Source organism: Ascaphus truei, chromosome 1 (assembly GCF_040206685.1).
Source record: "Ascaphus truei isolate aAscTru1 chromosome 1, aAscTru1.hap1, whole genome shotgun sequence".
Lineage (NCBI taxonomy): Eukaryota > Metazoa > Chordata > Amphibia > Anura > Ascaphidae > Ascaphus > Ascaphus truei.
Window position 1 is genome coordinate 229741868 of NC_134483.1, and position 25000 is coordinate 229766867.

Genomic DNA, 25000 nt, shown 5'->3' on the forward strand with positions numbered 1-25000 from the left:
GATAGAGAATGGGATGGAGGGGAATAGAGAATGGGAGGGGGGAATAGAGAATGGGAGGGAGGGGGAAATAGAGTATGGGAGGGAGGGGAAATAGAGAATGGGAGGGAGGGGGAATAGAGAATGGGAGGGAGGGGGAATAGACAATGGGAGGGAGGGGGGAATAGAGAATGGAGGGAGGGGGAATAGAGAATGGGAGGGAGGGGGGAATAGAGAATGGGAGGGAGGGGGAATAGAGAATGGGAGGGAGGGGGAAATAGAGAATGGGAGGGAGGGGGAAATAGAGAATGGGAGGGAGGGGGGAATAGAGAATGGGAGGGAGGGAGGGGGAAATAGAGAATGGGAGGGAGGGGGAAATAGAGAATGGGAGGGAGGGGGAAATAGAGAATGGGAGGGAGGGGGAAATAGAGAATGGGAGGGAGGGGGAAATAGAGAATGGGAGGGAGGGGGAAATAGAGAATGGGAGGGAGGGGGAAATAGAGAATGGGAGGGAGGGGGAAATAGAGAATGGGAGGGAGGGGGAAATAGAGAATGGGAGGGAGGGGGAAAGAGAATGGGAGGGAGGGGGAAATAGAGAATGGGAGGGAGGGGGAAATAGAGAATGGGAGGGAGGGGGAAATAGAGAATGGGAGGGAGGGGGAAATAGAGAATGGGAGGGAGGGGGAAATAGAGAATGGGAGGGAGGGGGAAATAGAAAATGGGAGGAGGGGGGAATAGAGAATGGGAGGGAGGGGGGAATAGAGAATGGGAGGGATGGGGAAATAGAGAATGGGAGGGAGGGGGTGTAACAGGGGAGTAATCCCTGTTCAAGTAATGTGCCTTTAATCTGGCAGTGTGGTGGTTAACTGCTGGTAGTCAATTAATAAACACCACCTGCCTGATGCTTCCAAAAGCCTGTCTGTTGAGACAGGAAGTGACTCCTTAGCTCTGACTGAGAGCTGACCTTTGGAGAGACAGAGGAGTGTTCTTGAGACTCCCAGGAGAGTCTGACCAAGAGAACACACATCTCTGGAGCTGACCGGTCTTGAGCTCTGCCCAGCATAGCTGATTGCAAGACACCAAATAAGACTTCTAAACCTGGATGCTGATATTTTCTGTGCACGCACGGGTGCGGTTCCAGGAGAGCAGAGAAGCTTACTCTACAGCAAGAAACAGATAAGACTTTCATAATTAAGAGACTGCTTATATCTGCTTATTTCATGCTATATGTTTTGGGGCTGCGAGACATGCTTGACTTATGGAGTTGTGAATTAATTGCATGGTATTTTCACTACAGATACTCACAAGTGAATAGAAGCTTTGTTCCCCGCCCCCCCCCCCCCGTGTTTGGATGATTTCCTGATGAAAAGGAAAAGGCACAATAAAGCCTATCATAATTTCACCTAATAAAGTCTCCAATTGTGTACCTCTGTGAACGTCCGTCTACATATGATGTCCGAGGTGGGACAAGAGGTGTCTTTGTAGTTAAAAAGGACCGGAGATTTGTATGTGAATTTCTTTTTAATGCTTTTTGCCTACAAGCAACTTAGAAAAAAACCATCATGCAGCAGAGATCAGAGTTAAAGGGACACACCACTGAAACCACACTGCACTGAAACTTACAAAACCACAGATGGACTCTTTGCCCCAATCCCTAGAGGAGAAAGACTGCTGAAGTAGCTAAACCTTATTTTGCCTATCACAAAGTGTAATATGGTCATTGAAATAGGGGTTTTGCCTTCCAGCCATAGTCAGGGTTCAAGAAGTGAGTCAGCCCTTAAAAAGGGATAGGTGTTTGTTGTTTTCAAAAGTTTCGCTGAAGCAGTGAATACAGATGGTGACCCACGAGTGGTACTGATTTTGCAAATAAAGGTTGCCACACCGCATAGGGCTACCAGCTGTGAATGGAGTATATGCAGAAAAGTGTGAAAATTGATACAAGACTGTGCTGAAGCAGGGGAATTTTTAGCAAACAAATGCTGAGTGTTGAGTCACCCTGCTGGGAATGAAAGAATGTTTTTTTTTCTGCAAGTAAAAAAGTCTGCCTATATATCTCTTGGGAGCAAAAACAGACACCCAAAGTGTGAAGTGTGAATGCCATAATACCCAAAGATGAGACTGAAAATTACTGAACTCAGGCAGAAAACCAAATTCTGTTGCTGAAGCGGAGATATTGCACCTAGCAAGTAAATGGTGTAGAGCAAATAGACTTTTTTTTTACCTAGCAACTGCACATCTTGTATACCTGATAAGAGAAAATGCATGCACAGTACTGCTGATATTGAAAAAAAAAAAAAAAAAATCCCAAGAAAGAAAGTCTACAGAGATGCCTGTGAGAGCTACGACCTCTACAAGCAAAATATGCCCATCTGTAGGACTACCACAATTGGGGGTTCTAGCAAATACAGTGGCAACAGCTGCAATAGTGCCTCCTGAGGTCAGGAAGAAAATTACACCTGATAGCCTAAAAATGGAGGACAAGATGCAGCGTTCCTGTAATGAACCCTACCCCACGGAAGAGTGGCCCTTCCAGTCCAATAAAGAGGAAAACATCTCTTACGGGGAACCCGAACCGAGTCACACCCACAAAACACCCCAAGAATGGTGGGGGTGCCTGAACTCGGCACGAATAGAAAAGACCGCTCCCTTTGACGAATATGATCAGCAGGAGACAGAGAGTGTCAGCTAAAGCAACTGCAAGAAAAGCCTGGCGTATATAATGAAGGGGAGAATAGAGAATGGGAGGGAGGGGGGAATAGAGAATGGGAGGGAGGGGGGAATAGAGAATGGGAGGGAGGGGGGAATAGAGAATGGGAGGGAGGGGGGAATAGAGAATGGGAGGGAGGGGGGAATAGAGAATGGGAGGGAGGGGGGAATAGAGAATGGGAGGGAGGGGGGAATAGAGAATGGGAGGGAGGGGAGAATAGAGAATGGGAGGGAGGGGGGAATAGAGAATGGGAGGGAGGGGGAATAGAGAATGGGAGGGAGGGGGAATAGAGAATGGGAGGGGGAGACTAGCGAATGGGAGGGGGAGAATAGAGAATGGGAGGGGGAATAGAGAATGGGAGGGGGGAATAGAGAATGGGAGGGGGGAATAGAGAATGGGAGAGGGGAATAGAGAATGGGAGGGGGGAATAGAGAATGGGAGGGGGGGAATAGAGAATGGGAGGGGGGAAATAGAGAATGGGAGGGATGGAGTAGGGGAATAGAGAATGGGAGGGGGGAATAGAGAATGGGAGGGGGGAATAGAGAATGGGAGTGGGGAAATAGAGAATGGGAGTGGGGAAATAGAGAATGGGAGGGATGGAGTAGGGGAATAGAGAATGGGGGGGGGGGAATCTGCCATTGATTTAGGAACTTCCATCCACTTACTGAAAACGCAGTTGTCAGGACAAATATCAAACGTGTTTCGAGCTGACAAATCAGTATTTATAGTAACACTGAGCTCTCATGCATTTTTTTTTCATGTGCGTAAATATGCATACCATTTGTTAACCTGCTCCCAATATCTTGTGCAACCCACACTTTAGGAATTTTGAATATCAGAGAGTGAATAGTATATATGTATATATAGTGAGGAGTGGTGTGTAGTTCTTAAACCGTTGGTTCAAATACACAAGCTTGTGTATTTACATCCATGGAGTTTCAGTCACGCACTTTAAACACTTAATTTATAATTAATTAATTTATAGCTATGTATACTGTACTGTAGATTTCGCTTTGTAAAACTTGGAAAAACATTGGGCGGAAAACAAGTATCCAGCGGGGAAAAAGACTGTCGCAAATTGGACAAAAGAGTGATGAAAGGTCCATATACGACCAGAAACTTTGTTGTTGTCTTGAGTGTTCGTGTAATAAATGTGCTCAAGCTTTGACAAGACTTTTCTAAGTAGAGTTCTACTTTTTGGGGGAATTGTGGTCGCTCTCTTTCTTTTGTTCTTTTTTAGTAAAACCAAAGAAAATGTCAAAAACAGAGTAATAAAAAAAAACTGCTATACAAAGTCAAGTCTTGAAAACTAATCCAAAAAAACAACTAACTTACAGGAAATTACGTTTTTGAAAAGTATAAATAGAATAATCAAAAACTGGTTACAAAAATGTAAACGCTCTCAAAATGCAAAACTGATGCCTACTGTTAATAAAAGCCAAATTCTGAAGATTTTTATGAAGCAGAGAAGCGCAGAGACACCTATTTACAAAGGTGCATTCAAATGGTTGATAACGTAAATTTGATGTGCAAAGATGAAATGTATGTGTTAAAACCTAACTCTTAATACACAACTTAAAATAAAGTGACTGAACACAATAGTAACGAAAAACACTTTGTTTAACTTGAACTCCAATTAGTTGGTAGAATTGGTGCAGGGAGGGAAAGGATGAGAGCATGGTAGTGAATAAGGTAAGTTACCTCTAAAGCAACGTTTCCCAAATGGTGGGTCGCGACCCGGCACCGGGCCACGGCACCAAAATTGCCGGGTCGCAGCGAGGCTGGCCGCGCGGTGTCTCCCCCCCCCCCCCCCCCCCCCCCCACCCCCCGCTCAAGTTCAAAAAATGGCGGCGATTCCCCCCGCGGTTCCGCGCACATGCGCAGGGCAAGCAGGGCCCGCTCCCTTCCTCCCCCCCGCTCCCAACGTGGGACGGAGGAGGAAGTACCAGCTCCTCTGCGGCCCGCACGTTATGTGGGACGGAGGGGGAAGTACAAGCTCCTACTGCGGCCTGCTTCCCCCCGCGGCCAGCTTCCCGAGCTCACCTCCCATGGCACCCCCTCCGAGCCCATCTCCCGTGCCCCCAAGCCCCCTCCCGTCCCGGGCAACAGGGGATATCGGGGGCAGCAGGGGATATCGGGGGCAGCAGGGGAAAGCGTCCGGCGGCAAGGTAAGTCACCCCACCCAGTGACTCTCTCCCACCCAGTCACTGTCACCCACCCAGTCACTGTCACCCACCCAGTCACTGCCTCCCACCCAAGTGTCCCTGCCTCCCACCCAAGTTTCCCTGCCCCCCCCACCCACCCAGTCCCCCTCCCCCCCACCCACCCAGTCCCTGGCCCCCTCCCCCCCACCCACCCAGTCCCTGGCCCCCTCCCCCCCACCCACCCAGTCCCTGGCCCCCTAAGTGCCTGCCCCCACCCACCCCAGTCCCTGGCCCCCTCCCCCTCCCACCCACCCAGTCCCTGGCCCCCTCCTCCCAAAGCCTCTGGCCCCCTCCAAAGTCCCTGGCCCCTCCGACCACCCACCCAGTCCCTGGCCCCCCCCTCCTCCCACCCACCCAGTCCCTGGCCCCCCCAAACCCAGTCCCTGGTCCCCCACTCCTCCCACCCACCCACCCAGTCCCTGGCCCCCCTGAAACCCAGTCCCTGGCCCTCCTAAGTCCCTGCCCCCCCTCCTCCTCCCACCCACCCATCCAGTCCCTGGCCCCCTCCTCCCACCTACCCACCCAGTCCCTGGCCCCCTCCTCCTCCCACCGACCCACCCAGTCCCTGGCCCCCTCCTCCTCCCATGGGTCCCTGGCCCCCTCCTCCTACCAAGTCCCTGGCCCCTTCCTCCCACCCACCCACCCAGTCCCTGGCCCCCTCCTCCCACCCACATCCGTCATTGCCTGTAATTCACTGTTTGTGTCTGTGTATCAGTATCAGTGTGCGTGTATCAGTATCAGTGTGTGTGTATCAGTATCAGTGTGTGTGTATCAGTATCAGTGTGTGTGTATCAGTATCAGTGTGTGTGTATCAGTATCAGTGTGGCTGTGTGTGTGTGTGTGTGTGTGTGTGTGTGTGTGTGTGTGTGTGTGTGTGTGTGTGTGTGTATCAGTATCTGTGTGTGTATCAGTGTCTGTGTGTGTTTGTGTGTGTATGTAGCAGTGTCTGTGTGTGTGTGTGTGTATCAGTGTCTGTGTGTGTATCAGTGTTTGTGTGTGTGTGTGTGTAGCAGTGTCTGTGTGTGTCTGTGTGTAGCAGTGTCTGTATCAGTGTGTGTGTGTGTGTGTGTCAGTGGCTGCGTGTGTGTATCAGTGCGTGTCTGTCAGTGGCTGCGTGTGTGTGTGTATCAGTGGCTGTGTGTGTGTGTGTATCAGTGGCTGTGTGTGTGTGTGTATCAGTGGCTGTGTGTGTGTCTGTGCAGGCCCTATAGGCCAGTATAGGCGATAACATTTTTAGTGGGTCACGAAGGAGAAGTTCAAAAATAACCGGGTCACGGACAAAAAAAGTTTGGGAAACCCTGCTCTAAAGTATCTGATAAACATGCTGAGAAGGAAAAGGTGATGGGGGAAAAAAAGGCAAAATTGCCACCTTGGCCTCAAACTGCAATGTAGCAGTTTATACCTGTGAATCAGGTGATGGTAATCCCCTGAAAATAGTTAATCACAGTATATTGGTGAGTTGTGTATAAGTGCTGATGGGGATCCCCGACTCACTGGCCTCTACAAACTATCCCCCGATGTTGAGAGAGGTATGTAGGAGACATAAAACTGATTATAATCTTCAGAGATCAGAACTCTCCTAATTGAAGCAGTAAAAACTTTCCTGCTGTATCTCATACATGTTGCAGATCTGATACCAGATATTAATGTATCACTGGTAGTGTGAATGTTCCAGTGTCTGGTAAGGTAGATGTGGGGGTGCTGGGAGAGGTAGAACCTGACTAGGAAGAATTGAGATATCAGAACTCTCCTAATAAACTGAATGTTGCCTTTTCCAGCAACTTCCCACACAGACCTGCTCACAGCTGATCACCTCAGGGGTGCACCGCGCTATGCCAGCTGAGAGAGTAGAGAGGCTGCGCGTCAACAATACCTCCCCCACGCAAATGTCTCCTAAATACCTCTCTCAACATTGGGGAATAGTTTGTAGAGGCCAGTGAATCAGGGATCCCCATCAGCACTTATATGCAACTCACCAAAATGCTGTGATTAACTATTTTCAGGGGGCTACCATCACCTGATTCAGTTACCTCACAGGTATAACTGCTACTGTACATTGCACTTTGAGGCTAAGGTGGGCAATTTTGCTTTTATTATTTCTGTCACCTTTTCCTTATCTCAGCATGTTTATCAGATACTTTAGAGGTGACTTACCTTATTCACTACCATGCCCTCCTCCTTACCCTCCCTGCATCAATTCTACCAACTAATTGGAGTAAAAGCTAAACAATGTGTTTTTAGTTACTATTGTGTTCAGTCACTTTATTTTAAGTTGTGTAGTAAGAGTTAGGTTTTAACACATACATTTCACCTATGCACATCAACTTAACGTTATTATTATCAACCCACGAGTGCACCTTTATAAATGTCTTTGCACTTCTCGGCCACGTTCAATTTGTATATATTTCTTACACCTGTTAAGGTGCAGCTTCCCCCACAGGGGGATATTGTGGGTCTTTTTACCAATACACTTTTTGCATTTAAGTAGGTGTTATCCTGAGATGGCTATTTCCACAGTGTGGAGGTTGTGTTGTTGCTTCTATGTAGCCCAGGCTATATTTTTTTTAGATACTGTAGGTGTTGCTTTATTTTATCTCCCACAGTTTTCCAACGGTCGCCAGAGTCTGAACCCACGGTGGTGTGTTATAATTTTGGAACACTGTGATTTCTCATTTGCATGCCATTACCCACAATCCCTGGCTGCAGTTGAAGCATTGTATGTCGAGAAATAATAGGGAAAAGCAGGTTTGTGGACTTGTCCGAGACATAACATAACATAGAACACAGAACATAAGTGGAATTTTCATCTGTGGAAAAAAAAAAGTAACTTTTACATTTAGATATCTCTTGCAAACCAATGATTACATCCTTAAGATAATAATGGAAGTATTTATTCAAACATGTGAAGGAATTCACTTGATAAACCATACACAATGTGTAAAGTACGTATAATAAAGCAATTAATGTATTACTTGCCTTAAATGGGATTCCATAACCCTCTCAAGTCGTTTGTAGAAAGGTCGTGAAGTAAAATAACCACTCCAGTAGTGATCCTCTCTGTCTGCATAGGTAAAGAAATCTCCACTCAAAACTGGAAATGATGGGCTGTTTATATGATCAATCTTTCCAGCTTTTCGCAGAGCATCAAAATAGTTTGATAAGGTACCAAATTGTGCCTGGAAAATAACGTTTGTACACACATTTTGTTATCCATTTTGCACAACACTTTATGCTTGATATCACTTTTTGAAAACCAACATGTTGTAGGATATTTAAAAGCAGCAATACCCCCTTTTTTTTTTAATTATCTGAACTGGGAGATCCCTAGGAGTTGATGAGGACCCCCAAACTTGGACTTTGTCCGTTGCAGACACAACAAAAATGAAAAATATGGCCACAGGGTCACCAACAGATGCCATCACTGTTTCGGCTGTCAAGAGTCTGAACCCAGATTTTTTTGCCCATCTGATAAATATTCTTATCCAGTGGTGAAAAGCATAAATATAGCTCAGGAACTTTGAGATCATCACACTGTGGATCAGATCCAGAAGACCCTCCAAAACAAGTATTTAAAAAAAAAAAATCTTAGTACTGCAAAATAAATATCCACTTAAGAAATGTTATTATGCTTTAAAACTAAACTCTTACATTTGGATAAATAATTAGAGCTGCTGTATTATATGAGCTATAAACATTATCCAGGGTTATACATTCATTGCACCCTAATCTGGCCACTCTTCTCTGTGTTTTCCTTCATGGAAGTACACAGTGACCAATGTATGAAACACACAGACCAAAAAGCAATTCCTGGTGAAAGGGATATTTACTTAAGCCTTATTAATACAAAAAGAGCAGGACAGTAACATTTTAGGGCAACAGCCAGGAATCTGACGAAGGAACTGCTACTTTGAAACATTATTGTCCTGCTGTCTTTTTGAAGTGAAACTTCTTTAGTGGCACCTTTGATGGGATAAAACTGGATAGATGGGGGGGCGAAATGTGAAACGGAAGTGACGTCACGTAATGGACGCCGCTCCGCTCACACGCCCCCCCCTGTCACATGTGGCGGCGGCGGAGGCGATAGCCGCCGGCGCCGCTCCTAATCGCCGCCGCACCCCTCACCCTCCCACACACCCACACCTAGTTGCTCACATGCGCCGGCGATAGCCGCCGCTCCTAACTGCCACGGCGCCGCTGTTCCGCCGCCCGCTGCCATGCCGCGCGCCACGCATGCGCAGAAGTGGCTGGCAGCGGCGACGTTCCCCGCCCACTGCCAAGCCGCGCGCCACGCATGCGCAGAAGAGGCTGGCAGCGGCGCCTGGGAATAGGGTGGTTTGAGCGCGCCGCCGGGGGGGGGGGGTGGGGAAGGGGGGAGCTTGAGCGCGCCGCCGGGTTGTGGGGAAAGGGGGAGCTTGAGCGCGCCGCCGGGGGGTGGGGAAGGGGGGAGCTTGAGCGCGCCGCCGGGGGGTGGGGAAGGGGGGAGCTTGAGCGCGCCGCCGGGGGGTGGGGAAGGGGGGAGCTTGAGCGCGCCGCCGGGGGGTGGGGGGGGTATCTGCTCAGAAGACTCAGACTGAGCCCCCCGGGTCCGCAGCTCCGTCGGGGGTGGGGGGAGTCAGGAGAGAGGGGGCAGGACACAGACAGAGAGACATACGGTACACACAGAGAGATACACATACACTGACAGACACACACACACTGACAGACACGCACACACTGACATACACACATTGACTGACACACACATTGACTGACACATACACACAATGACACACACACACTCTGACCACACACACACACTGACAGACACGCACACACTGACATACACACATTGACTGACACACACATTGACTGACACATACACACAATGACACACACACACTCTGACCACACACACACACTGACTGACACACACACACTTACTCTGACGCACGCACACACTGACGCACGCGCACACACTCTGACGCACGCGCATACACTCTGACGCACGCGCACACACTGACGCACGCACGCGCACACACTGACGCACGCACGCGCACACACTGACACACACTGACACACGCACGCACACCCCAGTGATGTACCGAACACCGCCCCTGAATGATGTGCCTATTCCTTCCCCCCCACTGTGAGCTCCCCCACCCGCTCAACATTCATGATGCTGGTACTGCTGCCAATAAACACATACACACACTGACGCATGCACACTTTGACGCACGCACACTTTGACGCACGCGCACGCACACTGACTGTCACACATACACACACACACTGACTGACACACATACGCACGCACACTGACTGACACACATACACTCACTGACCGACACAGAGAGACATTCACACAACACAGAGAGAGAGAGACATACACTGACACATACACACACACAATGACTGACACAAATACACACACTGACCGGTACAGATACATACACTGACTGACACACACACACAAACAAACACATACATACATACTCACTGACTGACACACTGACACATGTGTGCCGAGCACGCGCGTTATAAGTTAATTTCTGTGACAAAAGTCAAAGAAGTTTCACTTACTATGCGCGTGCACATCGCACACAGCTTTTTTTGGTATTAATATGCCTTAAGTAAACTTCACATTATTAGTAATGGCTTGTTGGTCTCTGTGCTTCAAACATTGATATTTCCTTGTGAGATATGTATGGTTAGAGCAGACATACTCTATGTTTATGCACCAGCATTATCATATTTATTTTTTATATAGTAAGTTTAGTGTGCAATCATCTCCTCATTTTACACCATTCTTCTAAGACCAATTGCTTCAATTCTCAAAATAATATCCTTAGAAACACACATCTGGGAAACCCAGCAATACATCTAATGTTGCCGAAATGCTCCCTGATTATTGTTGCCACATGCACCTGTGTCATCCACCACTACTCCATGATCAGTGTACCAAGGAACACAAACTAAATCTAAGTTTAAAGTTAAGTAGGAGAGCTGTGTGTCCCTTGCTTAAGTTTGGGTGAGCTTTTCCAAATACATTCGCCAGAGGAAGTTTGGCAAACATGTGTGTTTATTTTTTCAAGACAGTCATAATTTTGAAATCTGTAAACAAAAGTGAGTAAATTAGATTTTTTAAAGCTGGAGTTGAAGCTGCCATTTAAAAAATAATATATATATATATATATGTAGCCCTTTTTGTGAACGCCTGCACTAAGGAACTACTGTGGTGCATGTACCTGTGTCCTCAGGAGCTCTGAGCCTCCGCTATTTGGGAGCCTGGGGTCATACCTTTATTAATCGCGGTGCAGCGCCTCAACTTGCCCAGGATCCCCATGATAGAGATTATACCCTGAGCAAGAACATCACAACAGCATTATGCAACAGCAACCTTTTATATATCATGCATATAGAACAAATGATCTGCAGAATAAACATATAACATTACACACACACACCGTGGCTCGGCCACACCTTATTAGGGATAATGTCCTGTACATAGGTGGCTCTGCCACTCTCCCTAGGAGTATGTCTTATAACCAGTATAGGTATGGTACCATAGGATTTGCACAGTTGGCCCAATTAGTTAGTGGGAGGCGGGATCAGCGCCTGGTGACCGGTGTAGGTGCACTTATAAACAATGATACCTTCCGGTCACTGCGATGACCATCACACTCCACGCAGGGTCCTAGCGTTGCTCCAGCCTTTCGCCGTCACTCCTTGCTGCAGCGCCGTCTGTATCCAATCCAAGATGGCGGCCGCAGCTCCGCAGCCAAATCACACTAATGGGAAATGTCCCTACCAACTAAGGCCGTCCTTACAAAACAGCACCCTACGATGACAGGGGAATACTCCTCGGGCCGGGGGAATACCTTTCACCTAAGCGGACGGGTCACTGACCCTCCGCTCGCGCACACGAGGTTCCGCCAACCTCCTCCTTCACCTCCCTCTCTGCTCTGACCCACCGCCCACACGCATCCGGTTCCTCTATACAGAGTCTCGCACCCGATTGGTTCTCAGCCTCAGCTGACTCTCTCGCAGTTCGGAGTTCAGAGTTCAAACCCCCAAAGTCTCCACAGATTGGTTGCCCTTCGCGCGCTTCTCTCGCGCATGCACAGCCCAACTTGTACACAGTAACCTTGCTGACAGAATGACTAATATGGCGCTGCCTTTGTGATTGACAGCGCGGAACCTTTAGATATATATATGCACATCCTTACATTCTCCCCTCTCCAGAATCCAACGTCCCCGCTGGACTACATAAACCACATATATATCTAACTATATACACAACCCTCTCAGTCCTAGATCATTCCGTTAAACAGTACCATCATAGCTTGCATCCTATGCCGAGCCCACTGCTGAGCCTCATAATGGGGTGCCCCAAATTGATCATATGCCATTCGCATGGGAGGCTGACAGGCTCTTTGACTTCGCCGGGGTTGATTCTCCTCTGCTTCTTCTGCAGAGTATCCAGTCTCAATTTGTGCTTCCATCTCTACCCTTGAGGGGTTTCCAACATTAGTACTGTCTCTTTGGGGTGTGAAACATGGACTTTGAGGATCTAGGGGCTGACTCGCGGGAGTCAAAGGGTCAATGTTCGGGCCAAGAGGCTCTTTACCCGTGGCTCCTTCGAGAGGTTCCTTCCATTGGATCCTCAGAGGTGGCAATTTTTACAGTCTCTGGGCCATCCTCTGTGTGTTCAACTCCTCCATCTATGGGCGTGGCTGGGACTTCCAATTCATCCGTCCCTACTCGAGGTATGGGAAGCAGATGATTCCTATGCCACACTTTTACGCGGCCTTCAGAATCCTTGATCCGGTACACAGGAAGACCAGGCATTTGTGACTCCACCTCATACACACCCTCCCGCCACCGGTCTGCCAATTTATGCTTCCCAGGAACACCTAAGTTGCGTAAGAGGACCGCATCTCCGGGGTGAATTTCCTTATGACGTACTTTGTGATCGTAGCGCCTTTTATTTCCCGCATTCAGTTGCGCAGTCGTCCGTTCAGCCAATTTATAGGCCAACTGTAAACTGTCCCTTAGTCGCTGGACATATCGGAAATGCGTCCTATTGGATACCCCATCGGTAGATATCCGCAGGCGCACATCCACCGGTAACCGGGCTTCTCTTCCGAACATCAAAAAATACGGGGTATACCCAGTGGACTCATGTCGGGTACAATTATACGCATGTACCAATGCCTCGACGTGTTTACTCCACTCCGTCTTTTGCGGGCTCGTCAGAGTTCCTAACATATCTAACAAAGTGCGATTGAACCGTTCAGGCAAAGCATCCCCTTCGGGGTGGTACGGGGTAGTACGCGACTTGGCAATGTTCAGTAGTGTGAGCAACTCCCGTATCAGTGTACTCTCAAAGTCTCTGCCCTGATCAGAGTGAAGACGATTCGGCAACCCATAGTGAATGAAATATTTCTCCCATAGTACTCGGGCCACCGTTACGGCCTTCTGGTCTTTCGTAGGGAACGCTTGGGCGTACCTAGTGTAGTGGTCAGTGATCACTAGAACATTACTAACTCCCCGATTGTCGGGCTCGATACAGAGAAAATCCATACACACCAAATCCATTGGACCCGAGCTTTTCAAGTGTGCCATAGGAGCCGCCCTGGTGGGCACTGTCTTTCTTTGTAAACAGCGATTACACCTCCGACAATGTTGCTCCACGGACTCCCTCATTCTCGGCCAATAGAACCTATCCTGTAGTAGCCCAAATGTCTTGTCAATGCCCAGGTGACCATGGTCATCGTGAAGGGCCCGGAGGACTAGGGTTCTCAAACGTTCCGGCAAAAACAGCTGACGCCGATCGGGATGGTTGTGATAAGGTATCACCCGATATAACAAACAATTGTCCATTTCGAACTTCCCAAACTCATTTGACAGGAGTTTCACCAAGTCTTTGGGGGCTCGCTTCAGTATAGAAGGGTTATCTTGTTGTACCGCTTGACGTGCTAGCTCCACTATGGGGTCTTGTGTTTGATAATGCACTAGATCCCTCCACGAGATGATATTATCGTCAGTGATATTCATCCCTTCTCGACCCTGATAGGCCCGAGGAATAGCCCGCGAATGGCATCCCAACGAGTCAACGACCCGTAATTCCGAGAATGCCACGTGGTCGTCGACTACCGCAGCCACGGAGCAGAGGGCACGAATCCCGGGACCCGGTATTTCTTCCCAAACTTCCTCATCAGGGGTGGATTGAAGGCCAGGTCGACGAGACAGGGCGTCGGCACCTATGTTGGTGGGTCCGGGTTTGTATTTAAGGTTGAACCTGTAATTGGCTAGAGCAGCTAACCACCGATGTCCTGTGGCGTCCAATTTGGCAGACGTATTGATATAGGTCATGGGATTGTTATCCGTGCGTACTTCGAACTGTACCCCATATAGGTAGTCATGCAGCTTATCTACCACAGCCCATTTTAGCGCCAAGAATTCCAGTTTATGGACCGGGTAATTCTGCTCGCTAGGGGTTAAGCTTCGGCTCGCATAGGCCACCGGACGCAGCCCGGTCTCATACTTCTGATGCAAAACCGCTCCTAATCCGCTAAGGCTAGCATCGACATGTAGAACATAGTCTCTGTCGGGGTCCGCGTAGGCCAAGACGGGAGCCCGAGTGAGGCTGGCCTTTAAGTTCTTGAAGGCCTGTTCACATTCTGGAGTCCATGTCTTCCCAAAGGGTGTCTGCGCCGAGATTCCTTTTCTCCCGGTTTCTCCCGGATACACCTTTAGAAGATCATTCAGTCGCTTGGCCTTGCTGGAATAGCTCTCTACGAACCGCCGATAATAGCCACAAAACCCCAAGAAGGACCGCAACTCTTGAACATTTTGAGGTCTAGGCCAATTCACCACCGCCTCTATCTTCCCTGGGTCGGTGGATACCCCATCAGCCGATACAATATGGCCCACATACGTCACAGAGGACCGACAGAATTTGCATTTGTCCAGCGACAGTTTGAGACCCTCCCCCTGAAGTCTATCCAGCACCTTCATCAGTCTCTCGGAGTGCTCCTCTAGAGTCCGCCCGAACACGATAATGTCGTCCAGGTACACTAAGCACTCTCGCGGGTTAAGGTCTCCGAGGGTTTTTTCCATTAGTCTCTGGAACGTGGCCGGGGCACCGCAGATCCCTTGCGGCATGCGGGTAAATTGGTAAAACCCTAATGGACAGATGAAGGCCGTTTTTTCTTGGTCTTCCTGGCCCATGGGCACTTGATAATATCCGGACCTGAGGTCGAGCACACTGAACCATTTGCTTCCCGTCAGAGCGTTCAGGAGGTCCTCGATTCGGGGCAGTGTGTACTGATCGGGAATAGTACGGGTATTCAGAGTTCTGTAATCCACACAGACGGACCGTCCCGTTCTTCTTGCGGACTACCACAATGGGTGAGGCGTAAGGGCTCCGAGATTCCTGCACGATGCCAGCCGTTTTCATCTCGTCGATTAATCCCCTCACTTCGTCAACATCCCTGGGGGCAAGCCGGCGGGAGCGCTCCTGGAAGGGGGTAGCGTCGCTCATTCGGATGGTATGGTGGGCGCTGCGACTGCAACCCACGTCCATATCACCAGTGGAGAACACACTCCTTCGGTCGTGTAGCTCGTTCAGCAGCCTCTTCCTCCATACATCCGGGAGTGGCGAGTCGCCGAAGTCAAATTCCAACACTGACTCGACGGTAGTAGGTGGGCACCTAGAGGGTCCCGTCGAAACCTTCTCCTCAGGAGTTACAGGGTATATCCTTCCCAGCGTCTGCCGCCTGTCGATAGTCATGGGGTACGGGGATATATTCTGCACGTACACCCAGGTGCGCCTCGGAATCTTCCCGGGCCATTCCTTGACAGAGGCTAGTACTTTGTATCCCAAACGTTGTTCGTCCTGGGCCATACTTTCCACGGTGAAGAGTTGATCCTCCAACCGTCGTCGGGGGTAGTGACAAGCGGCGACCATCATTCGTCCTTCCCCCGGGGGAATTTGAGTCAGTCCCCATTCTTGACTGTAAAGGACGCCATACTCTTCTTCAGCCGCAATTCTACCGCAGACCTCTTGGAGGGCGGGACAGGCCGCTAAGGCCAGCAGTGGGGCTTCTCCCGCTTCTTGCAAAAACTGGCGAAACACCGCGCACACAATGTCAGCGTTGGTCCCCAAGATGATTGGGGCGCTGGGGTGGTCCTGAGGTTCGGGGCACACTAAGGCCTCCACTTCCATGGGGTGATGTTTACCAGTATTCAGCTGGAGAATATCTAACTGCACCTTTACTACTCCGTCTATGGGGTAATCTTCATGACTCAATCCCCGTAGTCGCAGGGCATCCGCAGATAACAACGGCAGTCGGTGGAGATGTTGGTCGTAGAAGGGCCGGTATACGATGGTTACTTGAGAACCCGTATCCAACAATGCGGCGGCGTAGATGCCTTCGATAACTACGCGAACAATGGAAGCGGGGCCAATTCGGGAGCTCTGAGAGGGCGGCAACACCTTTTCATCCTCCAGGGGTTGGCACGGCATCGATTGCGCCGGTCGGGACGACGTCCTCCGCGAGGTGGGGCAGTGGGCCCGTAAATGTCCCATCTTTCCACATGCGTAACACTGCATTTGGCTGAGGTAAGCTTCGTCTCTCCTGGTTGGGGGACTTCGCCCAGTCGGGGGATGAGGTCTGGGTGTCACTGGGGTAGGGACATCCTCGGAATCGGGATCCCCAGGTTCGGGCACGTCGGGCTTTGGGTACACTTTCTTGGCTTCTTTACCCCCGGGCGGTGGCTTCTTCCCAGTGGCTAAGTCACGCCCTAACAACACCATCTCGTGCGCTTGGACCCGATCCATTAAGTCGTGAAACGACAGGGCTTGTCCGGGCGTTATGCAGCTACTGACCCGCACCGACACGGGGTGTAGGGGTAGGAGGCCCCTCAGCAACTGAGTGGTACGTAGTCCGTTGGCTTCTTTCCTTGGCAACACGCCTTTCCTCACCATATTCCAAAGATCCAGGTGTAGTCGCCTGAGAAAATCGGATACCATTTCCCCTTCCTTCTGGGCTAACGCATGAAATTTTGACATCAAAGTGTACATATCCACCGGAGCTCCATACGCCTTGGTTAGGCAGTAGATGAGATCTGCTGCATCAGCTTCCGGGTTGTCATCACGGTAGTAGTGCACCATGTGGGACGCGGGGGGTCATAGGCACTCGACGATGCGCTGTCTGCGGACCGCGTCCGTGCAGGTCCATTCAGGCAGTACCTGTTCGGTATGATCCAACCAGTCCTCTATCCCTACTTCCCCTTGGGGCGTGGGTTTCTCACCGGAGAAGGCCTTTAACTTCCTGTACTGAAGCGACTGGGTGGTATTGTGGATAGCGGCGGCTAGTGCGGGAAAAGAGGTGTCTCCCGGTAAGCTATCCCCAACGGCAGGGTGAGCATCCAATCTTGATAGGCTAAGTCGGTTGAGGCCAGCCCGCAGGCCGGACGGGGTAGATGAGGAGCCTAGGCTCAGGGCTGCGGGCCAGCGAGGGTGCAGGCCACGGTCAGGGGAGTGGTCTGGGCCTCCCGTCGCGGCGCCAACGGTGGGGGTATACTCTCTCCGGGGGGTGGAAGTGGCCAGGGGCACAGGGGTGTCCGCCTGGACTATGGGACAGCGCACCCCCGGGGCCTCGGGCAGCAGCAGTATACGGGGCAAAGCCTCGGGGCATATATCTTGTTCAGTGGCATACAAGATCCGGCGCCAGGTCTGGTCGCAGTCATAAAAATGGTCTTGTACTTGGGCATTGTCCAGGAGAGGGAGCTTTCGGACCTGCTCGGTCACTGTGCCTAACGAGATCATGGCGGGGACATGGCCCAGCGCGAAAACACGGTTCAAGGGAATCCCGCGCCGTTGGGCCCACTTGCGCACCTCGAGCGCCGAGGGCACCGACATGATGTGGGTTGGTTGCACAATGGAGACAAAAAATGTGGGGGCACCCCAGGTCTAAGCTCTCAGCAGCGCCTCCAAATGTAGCCCTTTTTGTGAACGCCTGCACTAAGGAACTACTGTGGTGCATGTACCTGTGTCCTCAGGAGCTCTGAGCCTCCGCTATTTGGGAGCCTGGGGTCATACCTTTATTAATCGCGGTGCAGCGCCTCCACTTGCCCAGGATCCCCATGATAGAGATTATACCCTGAGCAAGAACATCACAACAGCATTATGCAACAGCAACCTTTTATATATCATGCATATAGAACAAATGATCTGCAGAATAAACATATAACATTACACACACACACCGTGGCTCGGCCACACCTTATTAGGGATAATGTCCTGTACATAGGTGGCTCTGCCACTCTCCCTAGGAGTATGTCTTATAACCAGTATAGGTATGGTACCATAGGATTTGCACAGTTGGCCCAATTAGTTAGTGGGAGGCGGGATCAGCGCCTGGTGACCGGTGTAGGTGCACTTATAAACAATGATACCTTCCGGTCACTGCGATGACCATCACACTCCACGCAGGGTCCTAGCGTTGCTCCAGCCTTTCGCCGTCACTCCTTGCTGCAGCGCCGTCTGTATCCAATCCAAGATGGCGGCCGCAGCTCCGCAGCCAAATCACACTAATGGGAAATGTCCCTACCAACTAAGGCCGTCCTTACAAAACAGCACCCTACGATGACAGGGGAATACTCCTCGGGCCGGGGGAATACCTTTCACCTAAGCGGACGGGTCACTGACCCTCCGCTCGCGCACACGAGGTTCCGCCAACCTCCTCCTTCACCTCCCTCTCTGCTCTGACCCACCGCCCACACGCATCCGGTTCCTCTATACAGAGTCTCGCACCCGATTGGTTCTCAGCCTCAGCTGACTCTCTCGCAGTTCGGAGTTCAGAGTTCAAACCCCCAAAGTCTCCACAGATTGGTTGCCCTTCGCGCGCTTCTCTCGCGCATGCGCAGCCCAACTTGTACACAGTGACCTTGCTGACAGAATGACTAATATGGCGCTGCCTTTGTGATTGACAGCGCGGAACCTTTAGATATATATATGCACATCCTTACATTTATATATATATATATATATATATATATATATATATATATATATATTCCCATTTAATATGTGCATCAATACAATCTATATAATAATAATAGCTAAGATGCAGATCGATCCGTTCTCCTGTAATCGAACGCTTGCTCCGGGTTATTTAATTCAGTTTTTGCACAGCATTTTGGGCAATGTAGTTCCTGGAATATGATTGACTGGGCAGTTACAAGATACAACTAGTGTACTGCTAGAGAGAGGACAGGGCTCAAGAGCCCGAGCCTATCAGAAAGAGAAGGGGCAGTCACTTTGGAAATGCTTCCTACATTAGAAACATGAAAAATGTCTTTAAAAAAATTTTTTTTTTAATTTAATGCTACAAGTATTTTCTCATAGGACAGAACTGATTTATTTTAAAAACAAAAACCACACATGTAGGATATTGCTTGAACTGCTGCTTTAAATGGTTGCTTATGCATTTACATTTGTTAACTTAGGGAAACGTAGCAAATCCCGTAACAATCACACTAAAAGTTTACAAATTTGAAGCATCACATGGGTTTCTATGGGAAAATTTGCACTGGCAACTTCTGGCAAACTTGATCCCAACTCTACAGTTGATAACATAGGCAAATAATTCCCCCCTCTCTAGTGAGGAGCCCGCCACATTGCATGCATCAGAGATGCCAGGGGGCACTGAAATTCTCAATTGCATCTTTCAGAATAATGTATCCACTTTCTTACTGCTGTTGCTTAAAATAACTGATGAAGAATGGGACATAATTGTGCTGACAAAGCAGAAAACTGAAATATAGTAGTAATGAAATGCAATGCAAGTCGCTGCACTTCAGTCCTCTCCAATATATCTAGTGCCATTAAAGCATATGAAAAGCCATGAAAGTACATGAGAATCAATTTAATCATGCACACAGGAGAACTGTATAATGAATGCATTATTTGTAGTTCCTAAAGGCTAGAAACAAACTAACTGTTATGCGTTAAATGCTTCTGCCCCTTTTGCCAGATTGAATAAAATAGTCATATTATACAAACATACCTTAACATTAAGCTCAGGGTGAGAGTTCATGTAATCAAAGAGCCTTTGATAATTCTGATATTGCTGATCCCACTCGGAGCTGTCAGTGTAGCGAAAATCATCACCCAAAGGGACTAAGAGCACTTTAGTGCGGAAGAGCTTAGACTTCTTCCTGTACTGATCTAAAATCATCCAGGACCTAAAACGAAAAGCCAAGAAATAGTATGTTTACATGTTATCTAGTGTAAGACAGGGGTTGTCAACTCCAGTCGTCATGAAGCCGCCCGCCATCCCCCCCACCGTCAGGTTTTCAGGATATCATGGCTTCAGCACAGGTGGCTCAATCAGTAGCTCATTCGAAGACTGAGCCACTGATTGAGCCACCTTTGCTGAAGCCAAGATATCCTGAAAACCTGACCCGTTGGGAGTCTTGACGACTGGAGTTGAGCACCACTGATTTAGGACATACTGTATCTTAAAATAAAAAAGACAATTGAATCACAGTATCAGATTAAACTAGGTACTAATTTTAAAAATATGCTTAATTTTTCAAAATAGATTTCTCATAAAGAATGTATCGTGGAAAAAGATCATATTTGCCGACTGAAATCTTTCACAAAATCAATCTATACCTTTTAACAGACTTATACAGTTGGAAAAATATTGTAACATAAATTCAAATAATTTCAAGTTGCAAATAAAGAACGCATGGCAGAAGTGACAAATTACTTCTGTTGGCCGGTCTGGAATACCCGAACCCAGTGTTAACTGTAACTGAATTAAATGCCAGTTAATTATGGCTCTCGGTGCAATTGCATTGGCGCTTCCTTAGGGAATCTACACAATTCCTGAAAGCTCAAACCCAAACACTCATTACATCAGATCGTAAATATTTGTGTCAAAGGAGTGCTATTGGGTGTGACCAAATGTATACAACAAAAGACAAAAACTCCCAATGCTACATCCAATATGACAAAACATATATAGTTAAATACTTTACTGTACTGTATGTCTTCTCATAAGGGTCATTTAGTTAAACTCTTTGGCAAAAGCGTTATAAGCCTGCAGTCACTTCACTGCATGACCACTCTGCTTAGGGAATCTTCCCCACAAGAGCGTGCAGGGATTTACATACTGCAAGCCAAAATAATACAATTACTCGGGTGGCCTTCCATGTTTGGGGTCAAATAAAGGCTGCTCATCTTAAAAGAACCTTGAAATAGGTGTGACAGCAGCTAAAAGCAAAAGAAAACCAAATTTTACAGTGTTGCCCATTAACTACAGTATATAAAAAAAATACTTATCTTGTCTTAGTTGCTCAGTGAGTAAAGCAGAGACTCTGAAAACTATTACTGGTCTTTGGAACACAGGAGCCTTGCTCTGTGCCTCAGAAACCAGAAATAAGATTGTAAGCTCTAAGGCAGACTCACTGTGCCTACATATTTCTTTGTACAAGACTGCGTATATGGTCACAGCTATACAAGAAAAACAATTAAAAGATTGTTGTACACAATCTAGGAAAAAACATGCTAAAAGGTGTTGCATCCTCTCAAATCTTAAAGTAGTACATAATTAATGCACTGTGAACATATTGCCTGTTCAATTAAGGTCAATGCATTATTTCAATGACATTGTATTCGAAATGGATGGAGGAATTACCTATGTTGGATATTTCCAGCATGGATAGCCTCTGGGGGAACTCTCCAAGGACAATTGACTCTGCCACCAGGGAGACGCTTGAAATCAAACTGACAGCATATTTTCGGGTCAGGTCCACATGTATGAGGGACATCATAGCTGTAGAAAGGCATCATATGGCACAAAATATCGGTGCTAGATCCCAAATCTACAATACAAATACAGAAGACCGTACTTACAATCAAACACTTTAGATTAAAATTAATTATCCGGCTGTTATGACGGGATACAAAATAAGAACCCACAATACACATTTTAAACAATAATTAGCAATGGAAAGATTTAGAAAGAAAAAGGGTATGGTAAAGATTATGTTAATCAAAATAATGGATAATAGCTTTTAAAATGGGTTATGTCCATTTCCTCAATGAGTCCCCAGACATTAAGGTGTATTTGTAAGAAGTAAAATTAAGAAGTGGAACAATGGAAATCTCCTCGCACTCTGCATGAAAGGAACAACGGACAAACATTTAAAAAGCATATTTTCTTTTAAATAGATTTATACTGGTCTGATTTATAAAAAGGTGTATACTGCATGGCCAACTAAGAATCAGAAAGAACCAATAGTAATGATAAATATATAATGGATGAAATGTAGACAGTTGCCTCTTATTCCTTTGAAAAAAAAAAAATGCTACTATGGGTAGCAAATTAAGACAATCCAGATAAATCATTTATGGGGATTTTTTCCCAGCAAATTCTATAAATGGCAGTATGATATATGGATTAATGTTTTACATATATTACATACATTTCAGTCCACATATTACAGAAATTACCGTTTTGGCCCGAACATAGTACGGCCACGCACATAATATGACACTAAAGTTTTGAAGGTGTTCTACATGACAAATAAAAAGGTGTTAGGCTGCCCATATAATACAAAAGAACAAAAAAAGCAGCGCTAAACACGAACCTAATATAAATGAGTTAATTACAAATATACAGTGATAACAAATTTAATAGTGCTAACGGAGGAAGGTAATGAGTCCAATATACTTAGGTTCAACAGCCAGAGTCCAGGCTAGAGTTCCACATCCCTCCAAATGTGCGCAAAGAAGAAAAGATGTCCTCCGGCGCATTGTCTCAAGTATATTCGCTTTAGTCCAAAATAAAAATAAGAGAAGATAGCAATGTATCAATATAGGTTAATTAACCATTAAAGTTCATACATTTGAATTCATGCACTTACAAATTTTGCATAACTTGTGTTGTAATTTTTTTCCTATCCGGAGTGTCAGAGGTTAATCTAGACAGGCTATGTCTCCAATACATATAGAGTTGCAATGGAAATAAGAGAAAAGATTATGACACAATACATTTATTACAAAAGACTAGATTAAGAATAATATTGCACTTACAGCCAGTATAATCAAAAACAGCGTTTTTGGATAGCTTTCCGGCATGTGGTAGTAACTCTTTGCATTGATGGTAATGTTGCTCACATATTGTAGAGTCCACGGTCGCCTTCCGCTGTGTGTCCACTGCTTCCGTCGCCTCCGATTTCCTTGAGGTGGGACACTGCACCTCTCCTACTCCCCTGTACCTTGCGCACGGTCAGGGGTGCCGGGAGGAGATATTACAGCAGCAGTGTCTCATTCACACTCGTATTCGCATACAAGTAACTGCAGGGCCAGCAGCCAAAAGCTTCAGCAGAGGGGAGATGTTCTCTGATGAAGCATTGGCGAAACATGTTAGATTTTTGGATTTGCTGAGCCACAGCTCCCTACAACGTGTGACGTGTGGTGAGGATTCCCCTCTGCTGAAGGGGAACGTGGACTTTACAATATTTGAGCAACATTACCATCAAAGCAAAGAGTTACTACCACACGCTGGGAAGCTATCCAAAACCGTTGTTTTTGATTATACTGGCTGTACGTGCAATATTGTTCTTAATCTAGTCTTTTGTAATAAAAATTTTGTCCCATGATCTTTTCTCTCTTTTATTTCGATTGCAACTGTATATGTATTGAGACATAGCCTGTCTAGATTAACCTCTGACACTCCGGATAGGAAAATAATTACAAATAAATACAACACAAGCTATGCAAAATTGTAAGTCCACGAATGCAAAAGTATGAACTTTAGGGGTTAATTCACCTAGATTGATATATTGCCATCTCCTCTTATTTTTATTTTGGACTAAAACGAATATACTTGAGACAACGCGCCGGAGGACATCTTTTCTTCTTTGCGCATATAATACAAGTACAGTTTTCGTAATGACATTTTTAGGAAAGAAAAACTTAGGACAATATTCAGGTCAATGCGGTACATTTGAAAAAATAGAAAAACTCAAGTGAATAATAAACTCGTATAAGCCCTTAACACAGTGATTTTCAACCGGGATTCAGCGGAACCCCTGGCTTTCACCCCTCAGTGGTTCCACGGCTGCCAGGAGGGGTGGGGGGAGGCGGCAGAAGAGCTGGGACAACTCTACCAGGCCCGGCGAAACCACATGCAGTAGTGACCGGCGGCAACAGATCTCAACAGCAGCCACCCGGTCACTGCTATCCTTCCTCTCCCTCCTGTCTGTGTCGGAAGTCGCGTTTAACTTCCAGCTAACAGGAGGGGAGAGATGTGGACTGGTGCAGAGGAGGGGTGGGGAAAAGAAGAGGGAGTGACTATCTAAAAAAGCTAGGGGGAGAGAGCGTGTAAGGGGGCAAGAGAGGGGGAGTGCAATGGGGAATGTGAGCCCTCATTCATACTTGTTATAGGGTATGAAATCCTTTCATGTGTAAAACAGACTTGCTGTACCTCCGGAGGTTCTCTCAATGATGGAATCTAGTTTCCTGCCACATAGATCATGTCCCTCGAAAGTAATTGAACACAGATAGTTCTTTGATGACAGATCTGTCTGCCAAGACCTTGCTGCTAGTGCAACTGAACCCAGAGATGCTTCACTCTTGATTCTGAGGTTATAGCTATGGAAGGCCTGCAAATTGTGCCGCCTGCAGTAAACGACTTCAAGGCGTACTCCATTGCATCTCGAAAGGAGGCTGCAATGTCTACCAGCAGAGTTGCTAGTCTAGCAAAAACTTTGATACTGCTGTGACCACCTCTGGGGAACAACCACAAGCTTCCACTTCTCCTGAAATGGGTACATTTCCCAAAAATGTGCTGGACAAGGATAACTTTTTCTTTTTTTTGTCTATTTGCGACCACACCGCTTTAATCATATCCATCACCAGGAAGGTTCTCGGCATCCTATGCAGGCTATGGGGCCAAGGGTTTGCCTATTCAAAAGGGGAAGGATAGTCCCCGATCTGTAAAATCTGTCTTACCGTCATGAGAAGCCTGTCAATGAGCTTGAGATCAAAAGGTGGGCAAAAAATCGGCTGAAAAATCATTATCTGATGATTCCATGTTGTTACCCAAGA

General features: G+C 47.5%; 1 protein-coding gene across 2 annotated transcripts in view; it reads right to left on the bottom strand.

Annotated features, from left to right (window-relative positions):
- MAN2A1 (mannosidase alpha class 2A member 1) overlaps positions 1 to 25000 on the bottom strand; it is a 316852-nt gene that overhangs the window by 135977 nt on the left and 155875 nt on the right. For both annotated transcript variants that reach the window (XM_075601938.1, XM_075601947.1), the window contains exons 7-9: positions 21582 to 21768; positions 19944 to 20121; positions 7864 to 8063 (exon numbers count right to left, since the gene is read on the bottom strand). In XM_075601938.1, coding sequence (XP_075458053.1) covers positions 7864 to 8063; positions 19944 to 20121; positions 21582 to 21768 — 565 coding nt within the window. The remainder of the gene's footprint in view (positions 1 to 7863; positions 8064 to 19943; positions 20122 to 21581; positions 21769 to 25000) is intronic.